The sequence below is a fragment of the Artibeus jamaicensis genome, unplaced genomic scaffold (genome assembly GCF_021234435.1).
Source record: "Artibeus jamaicensis isolate MK-2021 breed Jamaican fruit bat unplaced genomic scaffold, CSHL_Jam_final scaffold_916, whole genome shotgun sequence".
NCBI classification, from domain to species: Eukaryota; Metazoa; Chordata; class Mammalia; order Chiroptera; family Phyllostomidae; genus Artibeus; species Artibeus jamaicensis.
The window spans coordinates 24,437,297-24,460,509 of NW_026522059.1; the positions used below are offsets into that span (position 1 = coordinate 24,437,297).

General features: G+C 46.9%; 1 protein-coding gene and 1 pseudogene across 3 annotated transcripts in view; one reads left to right on the forward strand and one right to left on the reverse strand.

Moving 5' to 3' along the window:
- The window catches only part of DPYS (dihydropyrimidinase), a 69,749-nt gene extending 48,726 nt beyond the window's left edge, over positions 1–21,023 (forward strand). For 2 of the 3 annotated variants that reach the window (XM_037133367.2, XM_037133365.2), the window contains exons 8-9: positions 15,694–15,867; positions 20,308–21,023. In XM_037133367.2, coding sequence (XP_036989262.2) covers positions 15,694–15,867; positions 20,308–20,506 — 373 coding nt within the window. In that variant the 3' untranslated portion in view covers positions 20,507–21,023. Of the gene's footprint in view, positions 1–15,693; positions 15,902–20,307 lie in introns of all 3 variants that reach the window. The other variant, XM_037133366.2, reaches the window with a different exon arrangement.
- On the reverse strand, positions 14,090–14,552 carry LOC119040396 (microsomal glutathione S-transferase 3-like; annotated as a pseudogene).
- Positions 21,024–23,213: the final 2,190 nt, after the last annotated feature.

The following is a 23,213-nucleotide window of genomic DNA, read 5'->3' on the forward strand; positions in this document are numbered from 1 at the left end:
TTAATACCAATATTACCATTATTTCAGATAAATTAAGACACTACAGATTTACACACTAGAAAGTATCAGAGGTATGGAAGGAAATGGTATCAAAAGAAATGACCTTCATAATGTGGCATCCTAGAGCAAGAAGCTTAGATGGAGAAATCAACAAGTCCCAGAATTCCACTTTGTTTTGTCCATCATAGTTTCAGGTCTGTTTATACAGGGGCGAAAGTAGGTTTACAGTTGTTCGTATGGGAAATAATACAATAATTAAAAATAATACTAAAAATAAACTTTGCTTACTCGCAACTATAAACCTGCTTTTGCCCCATTCCATGCATGTCCTGTTCCTCTCACTTAGTTTGTGATTGGCTTGTCGACGGGGCACGACTGTAGCTGCAATTTAAGCAAACGTCCCTGAGGCTTTACTTCGAACAGGGAAGTGAAGACAGTCTTCAGACGTCAGACAGCACATGACAGTAGTTTCCAGGGAAGACTCTCTCTCTACATAATTTCTTTGTGTTGGGTCTTTTATCTAGGTTTCAGAGTGATAGGGAGCTTCTACAGTTTTTACATTGTTTTGCTATTTTAAGTCCAGATTTCTGGTTATTCCCGTCGGAGGGATACTAAAAGAGGAATTACTGGGTCAGAGGGGCACGCATTTCAGGCCCCTGTGGTTTCCACCTCTCGGGCCCCTCGCCAGCTGCGGGAACAACCCTTTTTTCCTTTGACTTTTGTTACTTTTGCAGGGAAAAATTGTTACCTTGTAGCTACAAACTGCGCATATTTGAGCACTAGGGAAGTTGAAGATTCTCTCTTGCGTATTAGTCATTGTTTTTTTTTCTCTCCTACAGAAAGATCTGATTATGCCCTTTGTCCATTTTTCTTTTGGTAACATAATATTGTTTGTCTCTCTCTTTTTTTAATCCTCACCGGACATGATGCTCATTGATTTATTTTTTTATTTTTTAGAAAGAGGGGAAGGGAGGGAGAGAGGCGGGAAGAGAGAGGGACAGAAACATCGATGTGAGAGAGAAGCATCAATTAGCTGCCTCTCATACGTGCCCTGCCTGGGGACTGGACCCACAACCTAGGTATGTGTCCTAACCAGGAATTGAAGTTGCAACCTTTGCATTTATGGGATAATGTACCTACCAACTGAGCCACACCAGTCAGCACTGTTTGTCTTTTTATTTAAATGGTCCATCCTATTTCCTGCAAACTCCACAAGTGTTATTTTTAGGAATAATGCTACAGTTACCTGAAACTGCTTCGCATAAAACTATAAAGCATTTTATATATACGTGTTATTATTTATATATATGTTATCATTGAAACATGGACTTTGTTCATATGTTCCATTCATATTATAACAAACAGGTCCTTGAAAATTCAGAAATAGGTATGACTGGACTGTGAGCTTAAGTGGGGCAGGGATTTTTGTCTGTTTTATTCAATACTGCATCCTCGGTGCTTGGAGGAGCACATGAATGAATGAGTGTATAATAGGCCCATAGATCAGTAGGGATTTTCTACAAGGCTCCATCGAGGTGACTTCTTCATTTCATCTTGTTTGCCTCAAGCCAGAAGTGAATAGAGTAGTATGTAGCTGGGAGGCCAGAGCTGTGAAATAATGGTCTTAAAATCCTGATGTTAGGAATGTTTTTTTCCTAGAGCCTAACTTTCTTTATGGAAACACTGTAAACCTAATTAGTAATGCTACTTCATTTATTTAAGTGATAAAGAGGAGACAGGAGGAGTTTAATGGTGCAAACACAGCTTTCAGCAATATGACAAAAGACCCAGGTTGTTCTGTCTGCAATATATCAGTTTCTTAACTCCTAACTATACGGCAAACCTCCTAGTCCTTCCATGCCTTATTGGTATTTTTCAGCACCTATGAGAATAAATCGTACACAAGGTGTAAAAGAAAACATGATGCTGTGTCTTAAAATTGATTCATTCTTTGGCTGCCTATTTGGGGGAAGGTTTTCATATAGAAATTCGTGCTGGTAGGTATAATGTCCTGTAGAGACCTAAATTCAACTACCTGGGACCACCTTCTCTCTTGAAGTTTTTCTGCTGTTCTTGTCCCTAATTACATTTTCCCGTGAAGGTGCTTTAGTGTTTCTGAAGAAGTCGGCGTAGAATTTCATATAAATGCACATTTTCTCCAGACTCATGCACTGGATGCACCACTTACAGTGGGAAGCAGTATATAGTGGTTAACAGTACAAGCCTCATAGACCGTTGATTACCATCGTAGGGGAGTGACTCAGTGTCTCCGAGTCTCAGTGTCTCCATTGAAAAGTCCTGTAAGATAGGTGTTTTTTTTAAAGCCTGCTTCTATCGCATAGTAAGGAGAATTAAATAAAAACAATATGAAAAGCTTTTACCACGGGGCTTGGCGTGGAAGCGTGCGGCAAGTGCAAGCTGCAAGCGCGTCTTGTTTACTGTCGTCCTGTCCGTCCCAGATGACCTGGCCATGGCTGCCAGCCCCTGAGCTGCTGTCAGTCAGTGTAAGAAAAGCCAGTGAACATGGCAAAGGGGGTTAGTTTGGTAGCACCGGAAGAGAGATCCCTGGCAGAACCTCTCCTGGAAGTAACTCATCTGGGATATAAACAGAGGGAAGTGGAACCACTTGGAGATAGATAGATATAGAGATAGAGATAGATAGATAGATAGATAGATAGATACTTACATATACATACATGTACATATATCTGTGTACATATGTAAGTGTACACACATCTGTATATGTGTGTACATAATATATCCATGTGTACACATATATACACCTATAAACATACTCACATGATCTGACCTTCTGTGATTGCAGGAGCTGGTTAAGCACTGTCTGCAAAGTTTGCTACCTTTGCATCTGATGCTGGAGCTTAAGTCCAGCAGGCAGGCCTTTGAGAAGGGAAGATGGGGGTCAAATGGGAAGAGTTCGGACAAGGCTGAACCACAAGCATGAGCTGGAGCCCCACAGAAAGGGGGTGGCACCCGTGCCGGTCTTGTCGCCTCTGCCCTTGGCAGTGTGAGGTGGGCGTCTACCATTGGCCATGGGGCCAAACACACACCCCTGACCCAGGGGTCAGAGCAGCTGAAGGAAGGTCAGGGGAAGGCAGAGGAGGTGTGGCCTGGGCTCCTCACGCAGGAGATGAGCCTTAGGCAACGTGAGCTACCAATGGGTGGTTGTTGCAGGTCAACCGTCCAAGGAACAGATGCCATTAGCGATATGGGGATCCATTTTAAGGATGACAACACTGAGGTTCGGAGAGGTTAGTCATTTGCTCCAAATCCCACAGCTGGAAAGGATTCAGAACAGGCCTGGTTGACTCCAGTGTCTAATCTCTTAAACCGTGCAAGATACAGCCTCCCAAAAGGTCAGGGAAGGATGCAGGGGCACCTACAGCACAGGAGTTAATACTTGCTCTCTGCAGCCAGACCTCCTGGGTTCGTAATCTGGCCTCCCTACTTAGTGACAATGTAACCTACAGCAAGTTAATTTACCTCGGTTTGCCTCAGTCTCCTCATCTGCCGAGTGGGCATGATTAGAATGCCCATAAGCAAAGGTTGCTATGTAGAGTCACGGTGTTAAGTTTTGTGAATTCTTTGTAACAGTGCCCAGGGCTTTAAGCACCCAGTTGCCAGTCATCACCCTGGTTTGCCCAAGTCAGCAGATTCTGCGTCTCTGCGGTGGCAGATGCCTCGTCACGCCCTGCTGAGAGTCACTCCCTCTCCCTGCCTCCAGAATGGATGAGTCTGCCCTGAGGCGAGCGTGGTGGTGCTGCTGAGTCAGTTTCCTGGGCTGCATTTCTGCACCTTTTCTGCCTGACCACCTTGGACCCTGAGCCTCATGGTGCTGGCTCCAGGCAGACGGAGGTGACAATGCAGTGACTGTGTTAGTCCCAGCACCCGCGCCCGTCACCCAACAGCACGTCCAGAAGCAGATGCCTTTGGGTCTGGTCAGGCTGGAGCTGTGCAACTTTATTGCTAATCGGGACTCTGGGGCTACACTTCTAACTCTGCCAGAGCATCACAACGCTCTGTTTTAGGAGGGTCGATGAAACACTAGAGTGCACCGTGGCTGAAGTTGATGATTAATTGTCACTGAGTTCATGCCCAGATAGTTACCACTAAAGGAAGGGAAGATAATTACCACTAAAATTCCAAGTTCTGGTGACCTTGTGAAGGCATGAAGAACACAGCGCTCTCATCCTATGGGCAGCAGGTGGCTGCTGATGGCTGGGTGGGGTGGAAAGAGATTGGAGTGGGGCCAGTTTGCTTGTGTGTTATTTCTGACCCTGCCACTTACTCATTAGGCAGCTCAGTCTCCATTTCCTCATCAGTTAAATGGGGATAGTAATATGGGTGCTGAGAAATTAAGTGACTGGAGCACAGCAGCTACTTCGTGGGCTGGGGCTGCACCTGGAACTGCTGGCGTGGTCGCTGGGGGCCCTCTGCCTCATCTCTTTCCAGTTACCTTTCTCGTCCTCCTTTGCGCTCTTTTTATTATTTCCTTGTTTTTCTTTCCACCTTTTCTGCCTCTCTTCCTCTCTGGGTCTTTTAATTTTTTCTTTGTCTTTGGCTGTCTCCCTTGTGAAGCTTTTTGGTCTTTTAATCCTCTCAAGAGCCTCGTTTTTCTCCATCCCCAGAGTATTTAGAGTGGTGACCAGCAAACTCCTTTTGTAAAAGGGCAGGTAAATGTTTGGGTCTTTATGGACCAGAAGATCTCTGTTGCTGCTATTCAACTCTGCCACTGTGGTATAAAAGCGGCCATAGATAATGCATAAATGAATAAACATGGCTGTGTTCCAATAAAACTTTATTTACAAAAACAGGCTATGGGCCAGATTTGACCTGCAAGCCACAGTTTTCCAACCCATGACTTAGAGTTTTGGCAATTACAGACTCTTCTCACTGAACATCCAAAGTCCACTCTCTGATGGACATACTGGGTCTGCGTCCAGGTCCCGGCCCGACACTGAGGCAGCCTTTGGTGCCTAGTGGCCCTTTCTCCACATTTTCCAATTGCACAGTCTTTACACAGTGAATCAAGAAGTGATGGGAAAAGGTTCCTGTGTTCATCATAATGGAATACCATTCAAGCCTAGGAGATTCTAAAGAAATTCCATTCAGACACTTGGATCTTAAGTGGCTCCATTAGTTCAAAGCTGACTGGTGGTGTTTGCTGGTCAGCATTAGGTAAAGTGTGGCAGCCACAGCAGAAACATACCAGCGAGTTGCAGGCACCTCGCACTTCACGTGGGTGTCGGCGGACTGTCTCCGCCTCCTCCTCAAAGAGCTCATTCCTGGCACTGTGGTTAACACGAGCTGTTTTTCATCATTAAAGGAAAAGCCTTTTTAGTTCACAGACCTAAGTTCGAGAGCTAGCTTCCCCACGTGTTAGAAGTGTCCCAGGCAATTTAATCTCTTTCAGCCTCAGTTTTCTTATCCATAAAATAGGAATGATAATAACATCGATATTATGGCTTCCTGTAAGGGTTAAATGAGACAATGCCTTTAATACCTATGACAGAGCAAGGTAGTCTGTAAGCATTTGTTATAGTTTTGATTATACAACGTGTTTTGATGACTTTGGAGCTGCAGAAAGCCCTCTCGGTTGTGACAGGAGTAGAATCATGTGGCGGGCTCGCTCCGTCACCTCCTCAGGAATGCTGGATCCCACCTAATATTCTTTACTTTTTTATTGAATTTATTGGGATGACACCGGTTAAAAGTTAGATAGGATGCGGGGGTAGAATCCTATAGCACAACCAGCCTCCGTTCTGAGGGTCCCACAGCCAGACCTTGTCTCCGACCCGTGACCGGCGCTGCAGCCCGGCCTGCCTCCCTGGTCCTCTCCTTACCCGGCCGCAGCCTGGGCTTCTCTCTTTCACTCACGCGCCTCACTCGCTGCTTGTCGGGAAGTTATTTCCCAGCGTCAAACTGCACTGCATCTGCCAGTGTTTCTGCTTACTACCTCTTTTTATTCCCCTTAGTAGGGATCGAGGGAAAATGGGTCATCTTCTTTAAAAGGAAAAAAACACCCAGCCAAGTTAAAAGTCCCCCAGACATTTTGGATAACTAACTTTCTCTTTTCATCCCCTTGGATGAGAACCCGATTGTCTTCTTTTCATATTCCAGCCATTCCCTTCTCTTCTTGAACTAAGGCATTAGAGCTGAACATAATAAGAAGTCTCTGGGCTCTCTGAAATTTCGGGAAGGATATCCTGTGAATTCTACCCGGTGTATTTCTGGGCAGAAAACTGACCTCTTTTTCTCCCCAAGTTGCACCCACAGAGAGTCTGTCAAACAACGTCATCTCACTGAGGGCAAGGCAGCTCCCCAGGGCGGGTAACAGTATAATTCCAAGAACAAATGCATACTCCACCCCAGAACTCGGATCCACCTCTTTCAATACACCGGGCCAACGGCTCACCTTCTCAAAGCTGATCATCCGCCTCACCCATGAGCAGCCCTGTGTTTTGTATCCATGGGGTGCATTCATCCTGGTATCATGCGATCTTTTGCTGATTCACATTCAGGTCCTGCTCCTTCAAGACTCTAAATTAGTTTTAGTGCCCCACGTTCTGAAAACTAGTATATAGAACATGCAATATTTACGTGAAGAAGTGATTCAGAAATTTGCTAATAACTCCGTTTCCGATTAAGCAAACATACGTATAAAGCGCCATCCATGTGCTCAGCGCCGTGTGAGACACAGGAGGTGAAGACTGTGGCTCCTACCCCCAAGGCTGATGTTCTAGAGTCCAAATCCAGTTTCTCTAAGCATGAGCTGAGCCACCATCTGCAACTCCCACGACACAGCTCCAAGGACAGACTAGTAGGGTTGCCTGACCAGTTCATTTCTTTACGTCAAGGTTGGGGCCGCCTTTTGTAAATCTGCATCAAATGTCTTGTCATCCCCTGAACGCCAGTAGAGTGCTCAAGTTATTGTCCAATTTAGATTTAATGACAGAGCTGAAGCCACTCCTGTTTTCTGCTCTGTGGGAGGAAGTGGTTGTGGAAGTCTGAATAGAGGACGGAAGATTGATGGGTGCAGTGAGCGGCAACTCTGCTTCATAATGACAATGTACTTGAAGCAGCACCATTTAGCATCTCCAGAGACTTGGGGCTGCCTTGCTCCCCATTTATATAACTTGTCACATCCAAGAAATGACAAGAGAGATAGTTTGAAATAGGCAGTTGGAACACATGTCAAAAAAAATATCTTCTATTGTGACCACGTTGAGAATGACCAATTGCGGTTTAAGGAATTTTAAATAACATCCTAAAACCCTTGCTGCTAAACAGAAAACAGACTAGGAAAGTATGGAACAGGCTGCCTCTGGTGGATAAAAAATATTTCATTGATAGACTGCTTTCCTGGTAGCTTCCTGCAGAACTTTCAAGGGGCAATATTATCTAGTGGTTAAAAACCCAACCCCTGTCCCACCTGAGCTATATAAACTTACTAGCTCTGAAACATGGGGCGAGTTATTAATTTTTGGTGTCTCACCATCCTCCTTTATCATAGGGTTGTTGGAAGGATTTAATGATTACCGTTCTCTTGTGTTAAATATGAGGTGTCCTGCGACACCATGCAGAGAGATAAGTTACAGTTTTAAAGATGCCGCTAATAGTCCTGACATCACCCTATCAATTTTTCTTGGTTCTCACGGCAACCTGGTAAGACTCTATCAGTGCCTTGGACAAATTGGCTGAGTTAGAGAAAATACAACAAAATACTTAAACGCATCATTTCCCGGGGGCCAGGAAGGCCTTCACTGCTCTAAGCAAATCCTCTTTCTCTCCAGTGTCCTCTCCGAATGCACACAGGTGGAGTTGTTGTCTCCCACAGGCTTTGCTCCAGTGATTTTTCTCATCCGTAGGCACATGCGGCTTTTTGAGAGGAAGCTGTTTGCAAAGGAACAGAATGTTTTTTCTGCAGCTGTGGTGTGAGCGGTATCAAAGTTATTGACTAAGTTGGAAAACAGCTTAATGTTATCTTCAGGGCTTCTGCTTCCCTGACGGCTTGAGCCTTGGAGATGGGTATAACTGGGACTCAGCAAGACAACTGTGGCACCCCTGCAGAGGCTCAAAGAGTGCTCAACAAAGAGCAGCCCTTCCCTCAGGCAGAGTGACCCCTGGGACACCCTCCCTGTGACTTTGCTAAGGAGGCATCATCAGAGCTCCAGCCTCATTCATCGAATGGGGAGGCTTAAATTGTTCCTATCCCTCCTGTCACCACGGGGACAGGCCTGGCCATCCAATCAGGAATTAGAGAGCATCTATTTCTCATAAATGCTACTTTCCTAGGCTCACATTTTGTTACATTCGAAAAATATTTGATAATGAATCTCACAGCTCATGAGTTTTGCTTACAAATGGAATCAGAGCATTGCCCTACATTTGCATCTGTTCTGCAGACAGATTTGGTTAAAAATTGCTTTTAGGGATTTGTTTGTTGTTTTTTTTTTTTGAGTCAGACCTTTTGAACTCTGCCTCAGAGACACCCATGGGAGTTACTGTTTGTCGAAGGACGGGTCATTTTCAGGGGTCTCTGGCTACAAACCCCAGGAACCACCTTATTCTCACTCAAGCACAAGCACACTCTATGAAAGCCATGGGAACCTCAGAGGCAGAAGGAGCGGTCATGCTCCAGGCTTCCCAGGGGCAGCGGCCAGGATGGGCCCGGGCAGCCCGCAGCAGCAGCTGGTCCATGTTCAGGGGCGCACTCTCCAATCACTTTTCATCCTTTCCTGCCAAATGTTCAAATCCCTGGGGAAGAACACAGCACGTGCTTAACAGTCTTGCCAGATTCCCTCCAATGGGGGAGAAAAGCTTCTCAAAGACAAATCAAGGTGCTGACACCAGGAAAAAGGAGAATAAACACCAAGGAACAGAACTACTGCACGCGCTGCCCTGCACATCTCAGGATGGGAGCCTGTGTGTGGCTCACCCAAGAGCTAACAGGCAACTGTGAAACCCACCACGCCTGCTCCAATTTGTCTCACAGCGTCGCTCGGCCTTGCGGTGATGGTGTGCTGGTGCCTTCACCGAAACTCCCCTTCAGTCGGAGCCTGGGCGAGTGCATTCCTGCTGCCTCCCCAGCCAGCCTGCCAGCATCCAAAGCGCTGCCTGAGGCCACCGGCTCTGCAGGGGAGGTCACCCTCGTCTGGCCTTGGCCTTCACCCCCGGACCTGTGCTGCATCAGAGGGAGCCCCTTTGGGCAACATATGAAAGTCTGGAGGGTGTTTGGTTCTTTTTCTGTAAAGCTCTGAGAAGGGTCTGTCTGCTCCTGTGTGCTGTGTGACAGTGGCACTGGTCAAAAGCGGGGCTTAACACTCGCCTCTGCCCAGGACTTCACATGCGAACAAGGCTTGGATGGCCGCTGGGCTCGGGCTTCATGCTTAGGAAAAGCCTCAGATTTGTACTTCTGAGATTACCACAAAAGGAGAGTTTTCAAGAAGTTCCAGAGACATAGTGCAAGTATTAAAAGCAAAAGATGTACCAGGCAGGGTTCTTAGCTACAACCCAGTGAAATCCACTCTGGGTAGTTGCATAAGGGGCAGGGGGTGTTAAAAGGAACCTCGTAGTTCAGAGATGCTCCGGGAGGCACAGGAGATAGGCCGAGAGGCTGCCCAGCTAGGAGCACAGCCTCAGGTCTCCCAGGGTAACTCCGCTGGCCCCAGGCTGCCCCTGGGCACAGTCACAGGGTTCCCTTCACAGAGGTGGGGCCTGCACCCTACTTTCTGCTAAGCCTCTGCCGCCACAGATGGCCCTAAAAGCAGGCTTTGTCCGTCTCCACCCTCACCCACATGGATTCCTGTGGCACCTGCCTCCGCAGTCACCAGCTTGCCACACCAAGCCTGGTGCTAGGACACCACTTTGGAGGTGACCTTGTCACACAATTGGGTCCCAGTGGCAAAGAAGGCTGGGCAGACATGTTTCTGGCTTCTATCCTGAGACAGAAGGCCCTGCCTTGGAGAAAACGTGTTCCAAGGAACAACCAGGGTCCTTACAAAGGCTATTGTGTGACTTTGAACGTGTGCTCATTCTGTGATGGACCACATCTTCCATACTGCACTAGTAATAAATAGATTTTAAACACATTTCATGCTAATTTTATAAATCTTGTGATGCTGTTGCACTTCATTTTTGTTTAAAACAATTAACTCTTGAAAATGTACCGGAAATTTTTTTAACCTTCTATGGTACGGTTACAAATGTACTAGTATTCTCAGAAAGGAAAGGAGATCCTGGCTTTCTGATTCCTTCCATGTCAGGCTGTGTGACTCCTGGGGAGGTGCTCACTCGGCTCCGTCACAGCATGTCACCTGGGACACGGGCAATAATGCTTAGCTGCCTACTTCTCAGTGCTGATAATCTTAGCATTTCTAAGTATTGCTAGGTATTGATGAACAAGTATTTCGTATTGTTTGATAAGAGGCAACTAAGAATGGTAATTATAGCAAGTTTACTTTATTTATTATAGACTAATGAACTTGTACAGCTTGCCAGAAATGGTAAGTCCACAGCAGAACTTCGGGACTGGACACTTGTGCCCCATTCAATTCAGTTTTCGTTTCCAAACATTGTCAGCCACAGAGGACAGTGAAGGCAAGAAATAAAACCGAGGGGAGGAAAATTGTGTGACTCTTTTTTGTTGTTGTTCATTTCATAAATGTTTATTAAGCACCTACTGTGTACTGGGGATAAAACACCATGGCCTCGTTCTTTCTTAAAAAAATAGGTAGGTTTTGTTTATTCCAAAAAGTAAGACAAATGTCTGGTATACAGTTTTTTCATTATTGATTTTCTGAAGATTCTCATATATTGAAATAAAATTGGTTTCTTTGCAATTTCTCCCCCATTTACTTTAGTTTTACTGTGTGCAGCATAAGGAACAAATACAACCCTTCTCAAAATCAAATGTTGAAATGTTTGGAGGCAATCATTTTTTTCCAGCTTAGATTTGTCTTCTGGAGGCAGGTTCCCTAAGTTACTACCAGGGTGGCTCTTGGGGGACACACTCTGCTTCGTTACACTGCTCACGTGGTCTCTTTCTTCGTGTGCCCACCGAGCAGGAGCAGAGGGGCTTAGCAAGAGGTCATTGCAGTGGATTCAGATCATGACAATTGACAGAGCAAAGATGCGCAGTTTTGTTCTGGGTCTTCAGGGTCAGCTTCTTGGGACCATGACTTTTGTTTTTCCTTCTCTTTTCATTTTGCCAAATTTATTGAGATGTAACTGACACGAGACCAGGGTTCTTGAGCTGAGTGCTAGGGAGGGCAGAGAGGCAGACCTGACAATGAGAAGTGCATCCAGGGTAAAATGGAAGTGCGAAAGCTAGCAAGTTGAACTGCGGCTCTGGCTGCGAGGGAAAAGCTGGGGGAGGGCCGACACCCCTCCAGACACCTTCCGGTGTGGAAGTAGAACACTTTTTTTTTTGCTCTTGGCGGTAATGCCTAGAATTTACATTTTGTGTTAATTTGGCCTCATTTACATAATGCCTTATTATAAAGAATCGCTTAGATGTTGCCTAATTGCCTTCTTGCTCTTGCTTCCCGAGGGCTGAGATTATCAAGGTAACAAGTGACCTTTGCTTGGTGAAGGCAGAGAAATAGGATGTGATATTCCGTCATCACAGACCTTTTACCTTCATGTGTTTTTTTTTTATATTTGTTTTTTCCTAGCCCACAAAAACACGTTACGTTCTGTAGCTCCTTCTGTACGTGTCTGCTTTTATGTGTGCTTTCCTCGTAGACACGGCGTAGGTGCATCCTGTGACTGTTACATTCGATGTGGCTGTTGCTTTCTTTGCTTCTCCCACATATTCTTAGTTCTGGTTGTTCCTAGGTGCCCAGCGTTCTACTGAATAATCATTGGAGAATTATTATGCTTCTGTTTTTCAGTGGTTTATGCAATGCCATAATGATGATTTTTGCAGATTGAGCTTATTTCTACTGTTGGATCATTTTTCTAAGAGTGTCAATAACTCAGCTTCCCATTGGGGGAACATTGAGTTTTGTGATTTAGGGCTTTGGCCTCTCATTCTGGTACACCAGCAGCTACTTTGGCACCAACTTTTGGCATTCTCCTGTATCAGTCGGACCAGTTGATGTGACATTCTGCAGTGCAAGTCCAGACACCCCTGGTGTCGAAGGGACTGTGACATACAGGAAAACTGCAGCCCCGACTGTGGAAACACTGTCACAGAGAGATCGTCACAATCAGGGGAAAGGAGCCCTTTAACCTGAAGGGCTGAAGTTCCTCTCTATTTCCTCCTAGATTTCCTTTGAGTCTGCATCTTTCATCACCAGCTCAGAACTACACTTAGTCATCTTTTATATATTTTATTCACTTTTCCTACTTTGGTAACATAACTATTAGAGCAGAACCTTCTCTCCTTCTCAGTGTTTAAGTTATTGTTGCTGTGTTTGTCCCTACCTCCTATTCATTGCCCATCTTTTAAAGTTTTCCCTATATCAGTAAGTTGGTCCCCAAGGCCCCGGAGAGCTTTCTTGGTCTCCGTATACACCAGCCACGTGGTGCCAGGCCTGGGCATGTACACCAGAGAATGTTCACACAAAACATGGACCTGGATTTTATAACAGCCGCATTCATAACCATCAAAACTGGAAACAACCCACATGTCCTTCCACAGGGGAATGGAGAAGCCACAGTGTATCATACGTTGGAATACTACTCAGCAACGGAAAAGGAATTAACTATAAATACACACAAGCACTTGGGTAAACCTCCAAATAGTTATGCTGAATTAAAAAAAGTCAGTCTCAGGAGGTTACATACTGTATGAGTCCATTTATACAACATTGTTAAAAAAAGAAAGCTATAGTGATACAGAACAGGTTTAAAAATTAATATTAATTTGAAAAATATTAAAAATAGCCCATTTTATCAAACTATGTAGTCATGTGTCTTTTGACAAGTTACTTCACCTCTGTAATCTCAGTTTATTTACCTGTAAAGTGTAGAAAGTACTCTCTACCTTGAAGTGCTATTTAAAGATGAAATAAGATGCTACCAAGTATCTCCTTGACATGTAGGAGTCTTCTTTATTTTCTTTTCCGTGGTGATATTTCTCACTGGGAGCAGATTCTTTTTTGTTATTATCATCTCTCCCTGTGCGTGTGTGTGTTTTAACAGTCATTTGGGTCTTGGGGAACAGATTGGAGCCATTGAGGGTTTCAAGCAGGAAGGTGACATGGCAGGATTGTCATGTAAAATGACCATCTGAGCAGCTCTGTGAAGAGCGGTGAGGAGTGTGGGAGGGTAGGCTCGGTAACAGCGGGGACGGTAGAGTGTTGGGGGGTCACCCAGATTTGAGATGACAGTGGTGTGGAGCCATGGAGAGAGAGGTTTGGGATTTTTTTTTTTTTTTTGAGGTAGAGCCAACAAGCTTGATGATGGTTTGAGGGGAGAAGCAAGGTACATGCAGGTGTCATTTGCTGGAATGAGAAAGTGAGGGGAGAAGCAAACTTCAGTGGTCGGGTGGTGGCAGGCGCAGAAGAGCAAGAATCCTGTTTGGACACGTTAAGTATGGAAAGCAAGTAGGCAGCTGGGCGTGGGGTTCTGGAGCCAAGGACCAAGCCAGCCTGGCCCCCCGCATGTCGGGGCTGCGGCACACAGAAGCTGTGCACCTCCAAGCCCTGCCCTCACATGTTAGACATGGAGGCAGCTTTTATGGGCGCTTCCCTTGACCCTGCCTTGGGGTCTTTAGCCAAGTACTTATCTGCAATCGACTCCTGAGAAGGCTTGTCGAAACTTCTACCAGAATTCATATTATGCTCATATTATTCACGGCTGCCAGACCAGCCCCACCCCATTTTCCATTTAATGAGATTTAGGGAGACATCCAACATTTCCAAATATCTTGCCTGGAAGTTGTCAGTTATACTGTGTATAATCGGAAAGTACAATAGTGACCCCATTGTTTTTCTTTTTCTTTAATTGTACAAGGCTGATGCCAGGTAAATTGTATTATATTTAGAAAAAAAAGGAACAGGAAGTAAAAGTCAGTTACTCACAATGAGTGAGTGTGTTTAATGCCCCCGCAGCTCATACTTCTCTAGTGGCAGCATTTGGAGCCCCGGCCAAGCCAGTTTTAACACAACCAAAATGCTGGAAGGCAGGGCACTAGCCTGGGCCCATCAGGCCAAGGAGGGCGATGGAGCCCATGGCGCCCCTGCTCTGCTTGCTGGGTTCTCCTGTATAACAGCCAGAGGCATAAAGGACTCGTCCAATAATCTAGGCCAAGCCCAGGCTGGAGACTATTTGTGGGTAGTACACCCCTCCACCCCCCACAGCTAGGAAAAATAAGAAGGGAGGGAAGACTTCCAATGTGTTCTGGTGGGCCCGCTGGATAAAGTTGAAGAGGTGTCTGTTCTCCGGGTCCGAGCTGTACATGGTGGGATACTCCACTTTGTACTTCTTGTGGGCCTTGGTAACATCAATGGCAAGGTGGGCAGCCATGATGAAGCTGGCTGCCCCTTCGGAACCACGAACCTGTACTCCTCGGAGAGGACAGCCATCTTGGCTCCGGATCGCCTTGGAAGGGCTGGTACAGACCCCAGGCACACAGCGAAGTGCCAATAGTTATCCACAGAAGATCCGTTCCGAGACCCCCAGTGGACACTTGAAACCGTGGACAGTACTGAATCTTATATATACCATGTTTTTCCTTCTCACTGAAGGGAAACACTCTCTCTTTGGTGTATCCGAATTGCCAACATTACTGCATTTACGATTTGTTAAGTAGAGTGAGCATGAGCACAGTGACACCGTGACAGCTGATCTGATGACAGAGATGGCTACTAAGTGACGAATGGGTAGATGGCTCCAAGCACAGCATGGACACACTAGACAAAGGGATGATTCCCGTCCTGGTCGGGACGCAGCAGGATGTCACCAGGTTTCATACTCAGAATGGTACAGAATTGAAAACTTACAAATCGCTCACTCCTGGAATTTCTCACTCAACATTTTTAGACTGCAGTTGATTGTGGGTGATTTAAACCATGGGTGAGGGGGCACTACTGTGTCAATGAACCACTGAGAGTGAGGATGATGAACGCGCAAATGCACTATACGCATTACTCTGTGTTTTGTTATCTTTGTCCTCCCCCAATTTCCAGTCTTGCCTCAGGCCAGGGGAAGGGATTCCAGATATAATTTTGCGTTGACAAATATCGAACTCAATGTGTTGAGTATCCACTAGCCATAGGCCCTGGGATGGGAGGGACAGGGAAAGTGTGGGGAGAGGTGCTGAGGAAGTCCCAGGCACTTGTGAAAAGTTCAAGTTCCGTGAGGCCAGGTATTGGGTCAGTGTCTTCATCTGACTCCTCAGTGTTGAAAAACTTTGATAATTAATAAGTGCCCTTTAAGCACACAAATACTAATTTTAAAATTTACACGTGAAAGACCATGCTTCCCTCCACCCACCCCATCCTCATCAGTCACCGTGAAGAACGAGTGACTGGGTTTTTCTCTCAGAAAATGTAATTACTGCGTAATGAAATGTTAATGCTATGTTCTATTCTTAAAGTCACTTGTTCCGGTGATGAAGCTGTGCCCTAATAGAGTTGCTGAATTTTCTTCTCAGACATTCTTTTAGTGTTTTCTACTTGTTGGATGTGCTGGTGATGACTGGGGCTTCTTCGTTTTCACCAACAGGACTATCTCGGCAAAAACGCACCATCAGGCCGTCAACTTCAACATCTTCGAGGGCATGGTCTGCCACGGGGTGCCCCTGGTGACTATTTCCAGGGGCAAGGTGGTGTACGAGGCTGGAGTTCTCCATGTCGCCGCGGGACAGGGGAAGTACATCCCGCGCAAGCCGTTTGCTGAGTATGTTTACAAGAGGATCAAACAGCGGGACCAGGCGAGTTGTGCCTCAGCGACAGTCACCCCGGGCTGGACTGTCAGCCGGTCTGGGTGGTGGTGGTGGTGTCACCTACACTCAATTCAGCGCGCTCCCGGGACATCAGAATTGACAGGAAAGGTTCCAAACCAATACCAGCTTTCAAAGAAAGACTCGTTATTGGATGGTTGCGTTTTCCCTTGCAGACCGGCATCCATCCGTTCAGGGTTTCCTGACGGACCAAGGCAGGTGTTCCCAGGCGATGCAGGGACGCCGGGGGCTTTCGGCAGCTGGGTTAGTCCGGGTGCTCTGAGAAGCAGGCGCCCACGTGAACAAAGGTGTGGCACTTCCCCTGCGTGGTAGGGTTCAGTGACCCTCCGTCTGGCAAACCTACCAAGGGAGCCAGCCTTGAAATGAGGGGGCCCAGCTTTGCCACATTGTCCAATCGAGGCACCCCACAGAGTACGTTTTTACCCTCGCCTGAGGGAAAATTTATTGACTTTAGAGAGAGAGGGAGAGAGAGAGAGACTGATGTGAGAGAGAAACATCGATTGGTTGCCTCCTGTACAAATCCCAACTGGGGACCAAACCCACAACCTCGGTATGAGCCCTGACCAGGAATCGAACCCATGACATTTTGGTGTACAGAACGACACTCCAACCAACAGAGCTACCAGGTCAGGGCCTCACAGGGTATTCTGAGTATTAAATAAAAACATTTCGTAGATTGTAAAACATATAGAAAAATACACCTTTTCACGATATAGATCACCTCTGTTGAACCCCGAGGCTGCTCAGATCCTAGCCATTCACTGTCCCTGTGGAGGTCCCTTCAAAATGTGCCGATGCCTGTTGCTCAGCAGGCAGGCTCGGGTTCACTCTCAGGGAGCTGCTGTTAACTGGACTGTTCCGTGCTGGCCGATGTCTGCTGTTTGGTATTTGGAAGTTCTATCGACTCTATTGCTTTTTTAGCACCTTGGCCTCCGTGGGAAGCGTGGGGCCACAACCTTGTCCACTCCCGACCCTTGGATGCTTCGCCCTGGTCTGTGTGTCCGATGCTGCACAAATGTCCTCTAAGCATCAGACAGACACTCGGCGGGGAGACTGGAGGTGGCGTCCCTGTGGTCCCCGAGCTCCTCTGGGAAACCGGGGGAAGAAGCCCACTCTATTTTTGCCGCAGCCACCAGGACAACCCGCTAGTACTAAACACTGGTCCCCCCTGACGTGGGCGCTCACGTCAGGGCCTGGCAGCCCACCCTTCAGATGGAGATTCGTCACTGTCACTGGAGAGCACTGGCAAGCCCACTTTCCCTCCGAGTGGTAGGCTGAGTCTACCGAGAGAACAAATGTGCACCCGAACTTCTTAATTCCACGGGGAGGGCTGATTCTGCAGCACCGTCACAGTGGCCATCCACCGAGGTCCTAAAATATGCACAGCATGCGGAGTCGGGGGCGTGCGCAGCATGGAGGTGACCGGGGTGTGGCTCTGGCATGGAAGAGCTTACGTGACCCACCGTGAAAGAGGAGAGAATATTAAAGGGTTAAAAGTACTGGGCAGCCGAGACCAGAACTTAAACAGTCTTTGATTTCTGTCAGTTTATCTACCGAAGGGGGAGATGGGGACACGTGGGACAGCAGGAGACTCCTCGAAGAGGGTCTGTTTATCTCCGAGGTGGCGGTGCCCACAGCAGTCTTGGCCGGAAGCCAGGCCCCGCCCTCCTTGAGCTCCAGGCAGATGAGGAGGGAAAATGTGTGCGGATGAGACCTGGCCAGTCGGGTCAGAGACATTTGCTGGTCACTGTGACCAGGGTGGCCGGCCAGCCTGAGAGGTGCCTGGTGGCTTTGGTAGTTCAGAGACTGAGCAGTCGGAGCGAGGTTCCTAGATCACCAGGGCAGCTGAGGCCTGCCTGGAGGAGGCGGCCAGCCGCAGAGAGAGGGAGGCCTGAAGAACAGATAAACGGTGAAGCACAGCTACGAAGTGTGGGGGAAATCGAGTCAGCCCAGGCGGGGCAGCCCGCCCTGAGCAGGGAAAGCTCAGGTGGGGATCGCCGCCCGTGAACAGGTTGGTAGGAGCTGATCAACTGTTTACTGAGCACTTGCTATGGTGAAACAGAGCAGCTCGCTGGCCCTGAGCCTGATGGGAGAGACAGACAAGTAGACCACTGGTTACAGAAAACGGTGCAAACAGGACGGTGGGTATGGCGGGGAGGGCGGAAGCTTCCATGGCTGATGGCTGAGTCACAGAAGATAAACAGGAGACACTCGGGCAAAAAGGAGGGTGGGCAGAAAGACCCAGGAAGGGGGCTGACCTGCCTACTTTGAGTCCTGTACCACCCCTGAGCCTGCAGCTGGGTTCAGGAAAGCATCTTGCGAGCCACTGACCTGCTCTGGAGCAAGGCCAGCCCTGAATGGGGAGGATGGGGCCACGGGCTTAATGGTCCTGCCTAAATCATCAGTGTTGGCGTTCAGTTCCTAAGGACACCCAAGGCAAGACAGAAAAGTGACAGCTGAGAACCACAAGCAGAAAAGTTTCAAAGGAACCTTGGGGCCAAAGGGAGATGAAGTAAGAGCTGATGAGGGACACACAGCAGGAAGGCAGGTGACACAGAGACCTGCCCACTTACGTCACTCTCTCTGGGGAGAAAGAGGCTGCGGCAACCACTGTCGATTGAACTGAAATACGGCACCGGGTTTTGCTGAGTACAAATGCCCAAAGGAAAGGAGAGGAGGCAAGATCTTAGATTGTAGGCAAGATGAGGGGTAGCGGGAAGGGGAAAATAAATCCTGGTTTGTTTGGCCAGTCCTGGATTACACCCATTAATTCCATTCGGCACCCTTTATACTCTTAGAAGTGTCCCAGTTTGAATGATAAATTATACAGTCACCCTAGGTTTAAAGACACACCATCCAGTCCGGCTTGAAAAGGAAACCGGGAGAGGAAAAAATACAGAGACCGAAGACCTGAGAGTGAGGATGTGGTCAGAGTGAGGGCTAGTAAACGAGTCGAAAGTTTCAGGGGTAGATCAGCTCCAGTACCACAATGTCCAGGGGCTGGGGAAAGCTGGCACGTCATTTCCCCGTGTGGATATTCTTCCAGATGATGACAGGATCCGGGATGGGGAAAAGGACTGAGTCGATAGTGAGCCCAAACGGAAGTCCCACCAAGCATCTAACCAGACACAGAGGGGGACCGAGGCTCACACGGGGCGGGGGGGGGGGCAGGGGTCCTCCCGCTGACTGAGCACCCAGAGTGACTTCTTCTTGGCTTTCGCCTGTGTGCCTGCATTGTCTATGCTCCATAAATACCTTCTGAATGATTGAAGGAAGTGCTTTGTATCTGAGAAATCTCATGCATCTGGGAGAGGAGTTTTATTCCCTCCGTTCCAGAGATGCATGGATAGGCTCAGAGGGGCATCGGCTCGCCGGGTTCCTGTACCCAGTAAGTGGCAAGGCCAGAATTCAGACTTAGATCTGTCTTGGTCCAGTCACTACAATATATTAGTCTGGGGGATCAAAAGAAGACCTACAGTAATTTGTTACAATTCGTCTGTGTGTGTGTGTTACATAAAGAGACATACATGTATTTCATTGTAAAGAGCCTATTATGTGGTAGGCACTTTTCTAACTGCCTTATTTATATTTAATGCTCTCAGTGTTTCTAATCTTCGAGACCACCCTATAAAGGAGGAGGCGTTACTGCCCCCAGTTCACAACTAAGGGAACTGAAGCATGGTGTTGAGTAGCGCGCCCAGGGGGTCTGCTTCCAGAACCCACAGCCCAGACCACTGTGATTGGCTGCCTCTTGGCTTGTCAGTGGATTCGTGTGTGTGTGTGTGTGTGTGTTTACAGTTTGGTTTAGTTGCTCCTCGTGAGTCCCTTTGTTTGTGAAGTCCAGATTTGAACTCTCCTCATGCAGTGAGTTCATTCCAGCTGAGTCCAGCCAGGGTTCTGTGAAGATGTGAGAGTCTATGGAAGGCCTGTTACCCATGGTGGCCATCAAGAAAGTGAGAACAGAAACCCACAAAATTGCTAGAATCTGAACCAAAATGACATGAATCTTAACAGAGGTATAGCAGAGCACTTCAGGAATACAGATGTCTAGAATGTTTGAAAGGACAAGGTGGTGATAGGACTTAGGGGCGGGAGGATGTGACAGAGGCCCCGGTAAAAGTTGGAATGGAAAGATGATCATTAGAAAGTGTTCCCTGGGGCCTTGTCCAACCCAGAGTAACTCCAGCAAAGAGCAGGGCAATGCAGGCACCCGAGGTTTCAGAAAACTTCTGTGAAGGGGCCAGGGTTTGGAGGCATAGGAGAGGGTCACAAGATTCATTTGTGCTCTAACAATTTAATAAGGGAACTGCACTTAGCTTTGAGTTCAGGAAATCAATAAACAAACCACAAGAGAAAAATGAAATATTCTTTTTCAGATTTGCACACCCACCCCCGTGGAGCGTGACCCCTACAAGGGAGAAGTTGTGCTACTACAACAGTAGAGAAAAACAAAAGAATCCACAGCTGGAATCGGGAAACAGACCTACCCCTGACCAGAGGGCTGTTGGTGGAGGAAGAGAGTATCCTTGCATGACAACATATAAAATTAACATCTCTCTCTTCATAAGCATTTGAAGAGTCCATGGTCCCATGGTCAAGGTCAAAGGCTTCAAAGTGATATATGACTCAAGGACAATTGTGTGAAGGGAAGACAGATAAAATACTTCTCGACGCAGAACACTCAGATGAGCCTCCAGATTGAAGGAGGCCTTGGGCTAGAGATTAGTTCTCTGGGATGTTAGGACAGTCGACAGCGCTGTAGGGAATCAAACACAACCAAGAAGCAGTAGACTGGTAACACCGACCACCTGTTATTGGGGAACAGTGCACTGCCTAACACAGGGAGTATGTTTCATGGTCCAATGTATAAACTGATGGAGACTTTATCTGGAAAAGCCAATCTTCATACTGTAAAGGCAACTATGTTCTAGAACTTAGAGGGAATGAAAAAATGAATCATGTGGCTTTTAGGGGTATAATTTTTTTTGTCAGAAAAATTATTTGATGGTATTTGATGTACTTTATTTCACACTTAATTTTTGGAATGATATTATAGATAGGGTCATTTCTGAATAAATGTTTTTGCCTTTCATCAGTTTTCTCTTAGTGGTTTTTGACATCTGAAACTTTCTATTTTGTGTACCTATTACCACCATCCCACAAATTTTCTTCTAATTCTTTTTTTTAGTCGTTTTCTGGTCCTGCTGTGCCAGAGATCTATTTGATGGTAGCTTTGCTGTGATTTAGGCCTCTCTCTAACATTTCCACTGACTTCATGAAATCTGCACATTTTCTGTTTTATAATTTCACTTGACTCCAAATTTCTAAAACCCATGATACATTTTCAGATGTTTCCAAAGAGTGCCATCTGCAAACTGTTACCCAAAAGTTGACCTGAGGGATAGATGTTCGGGTCAACTGGGGTCACCGCTTGCCAGAGGACCAGGACTAACAGGCCCAGTTCAGCATTGCACGTTTTTCCATGATGATAACCCATGTTTTCCTCCGTAAACTCTGTGACCTGAACAACACGGCTTTGTGCCTTCTGGGCTCTGCCCTCTTTCACAATTGAGGGTTGAGTCTTTATCAGCGCTATAGGGCCAAACATTTCCGCTTTCTGGCCATTTCCTGGCTATTGAAATCATTCTTGCCATCCAGGAAGATGGTGTGAAAAATCCAAAGGAAGATTAGCCAGAGGAAGGAATTCTGCTGAATGCTCTAACATGCTTCTGGCAGCATTTGGGGAGCAGGGCAATGTTTACTTTGAAGACAGCATTCCCTGAGGGTTAGGCTAGAGCCCGGCACCTGTTTGTGAAAGGGACTGTTACACTGAGTTCCTTTCATTCTGTTCAAAAGCAGAGGCAGAGAAAGGACGCTGTGGTTGCCATCACAGCATCCGCGTGGAGAAGCCAGCCCTATTTCAGCTCCCCGAGGTCCTTCTGAAAGAATAATTGCTCCAGGCCTCTTTGGTTTTTTTTCAGAAGCAGTCACTGTCGTTCTTGCTGTGACTTTGCTGCTGTGTGAAATTGAAGATATAAATGAATATTACTGTGACGGGAAGTCGGTCTAAAAATGCATTGATGGTACCTCAAAATGTTATCTTTGCTTGTACTAGATTTTTTACTTTGAATTTTTAAAAAATCCCTTTTTTTTGTTTGATGTTCTTTTAAGGGCAACATTTGTTTAATATTAGCAAGCTATGATTTTACATCCAGTTGTAATTAATAAACACTTAGTTCTCCATTATAATTAATAAACACTTAGACCTTCATTTTATATCCGAGTTTTCTAACTAGAAGAACAGGGACACTGGGAGGTTGGCTCTGTTTCAGAAGCATCATTCCCTGCATGACCTTTGTTCCAGCAGCTCCTGGAAATCAGGTCCCTCAGCAAACACCATGGAATCAAAGTGGATACTCAACCTTAGGGTGACTCCAAGGTCGGTTATCCACTCGCTCCCCCTGCCCCCCATGAATGCAGGACCTGAGAGAATTCAGGGGAACCGGGATGGCTGAAAGGTGCCCTCTCCCCTGTGCTTCCTGGTCTGTACTGGGATCCTTCTGTGTGCAGAAGCTGAGCTTGCATTTATTCTCCTAGGTAAACAGGTCAAGAGGAATTTATAAAATGCGGATCAGGCGACACTCAAGGCAATCATGCTCTCATTGCGGGGTATCTGCCCCCGACTTACTCACTTAGATCATGCTGTATTTGGCAGAGGGCGGTGGGAATACATTCACTCAACCGTGATTTGTATTGAACACACCTGAGAAAGGACAGTGACCTACACCTAACGGAGAACCACGGGTCTCTTTTTCCTCGGGTAAGAAATGCATTAAAATATTTTATTACCTGGGCTTCCGCCAAGATGGAGGTGTAGGTGGAAACACTATACCTTCTCCCACAACCAAGTTTAAAAACAACAAAGTTTTAGCAAGAAAAATGCAGCCAAACTACAGAAAATTGAACTATACAGAAGTCTGACAACAACGAACCTTTCAGCCAGGCTGGTAAGAGGGGCAAAGCCAGCAGTGGAGCGGGTCCAGTAGGAAAGATCCACCGGTCCGACCAGGGTGCACGACCCAGGCATGCAGGCAGCTGTGGGCGGATCCCAGGTGTGGAGTAGCAGCGGGCGGATCCACTGAGGGTGCAAGGCGGCAGGCTGACCACGATCACACATTCTCGCGCAGATAAACCAGTGAAAAAGCGAGCAGTGAGACGAACGGCGAAGGCCCCAGCAGCAGGGAAGCAGCAGAGGCAACCACTATTGTCCCTCTCTGACCCC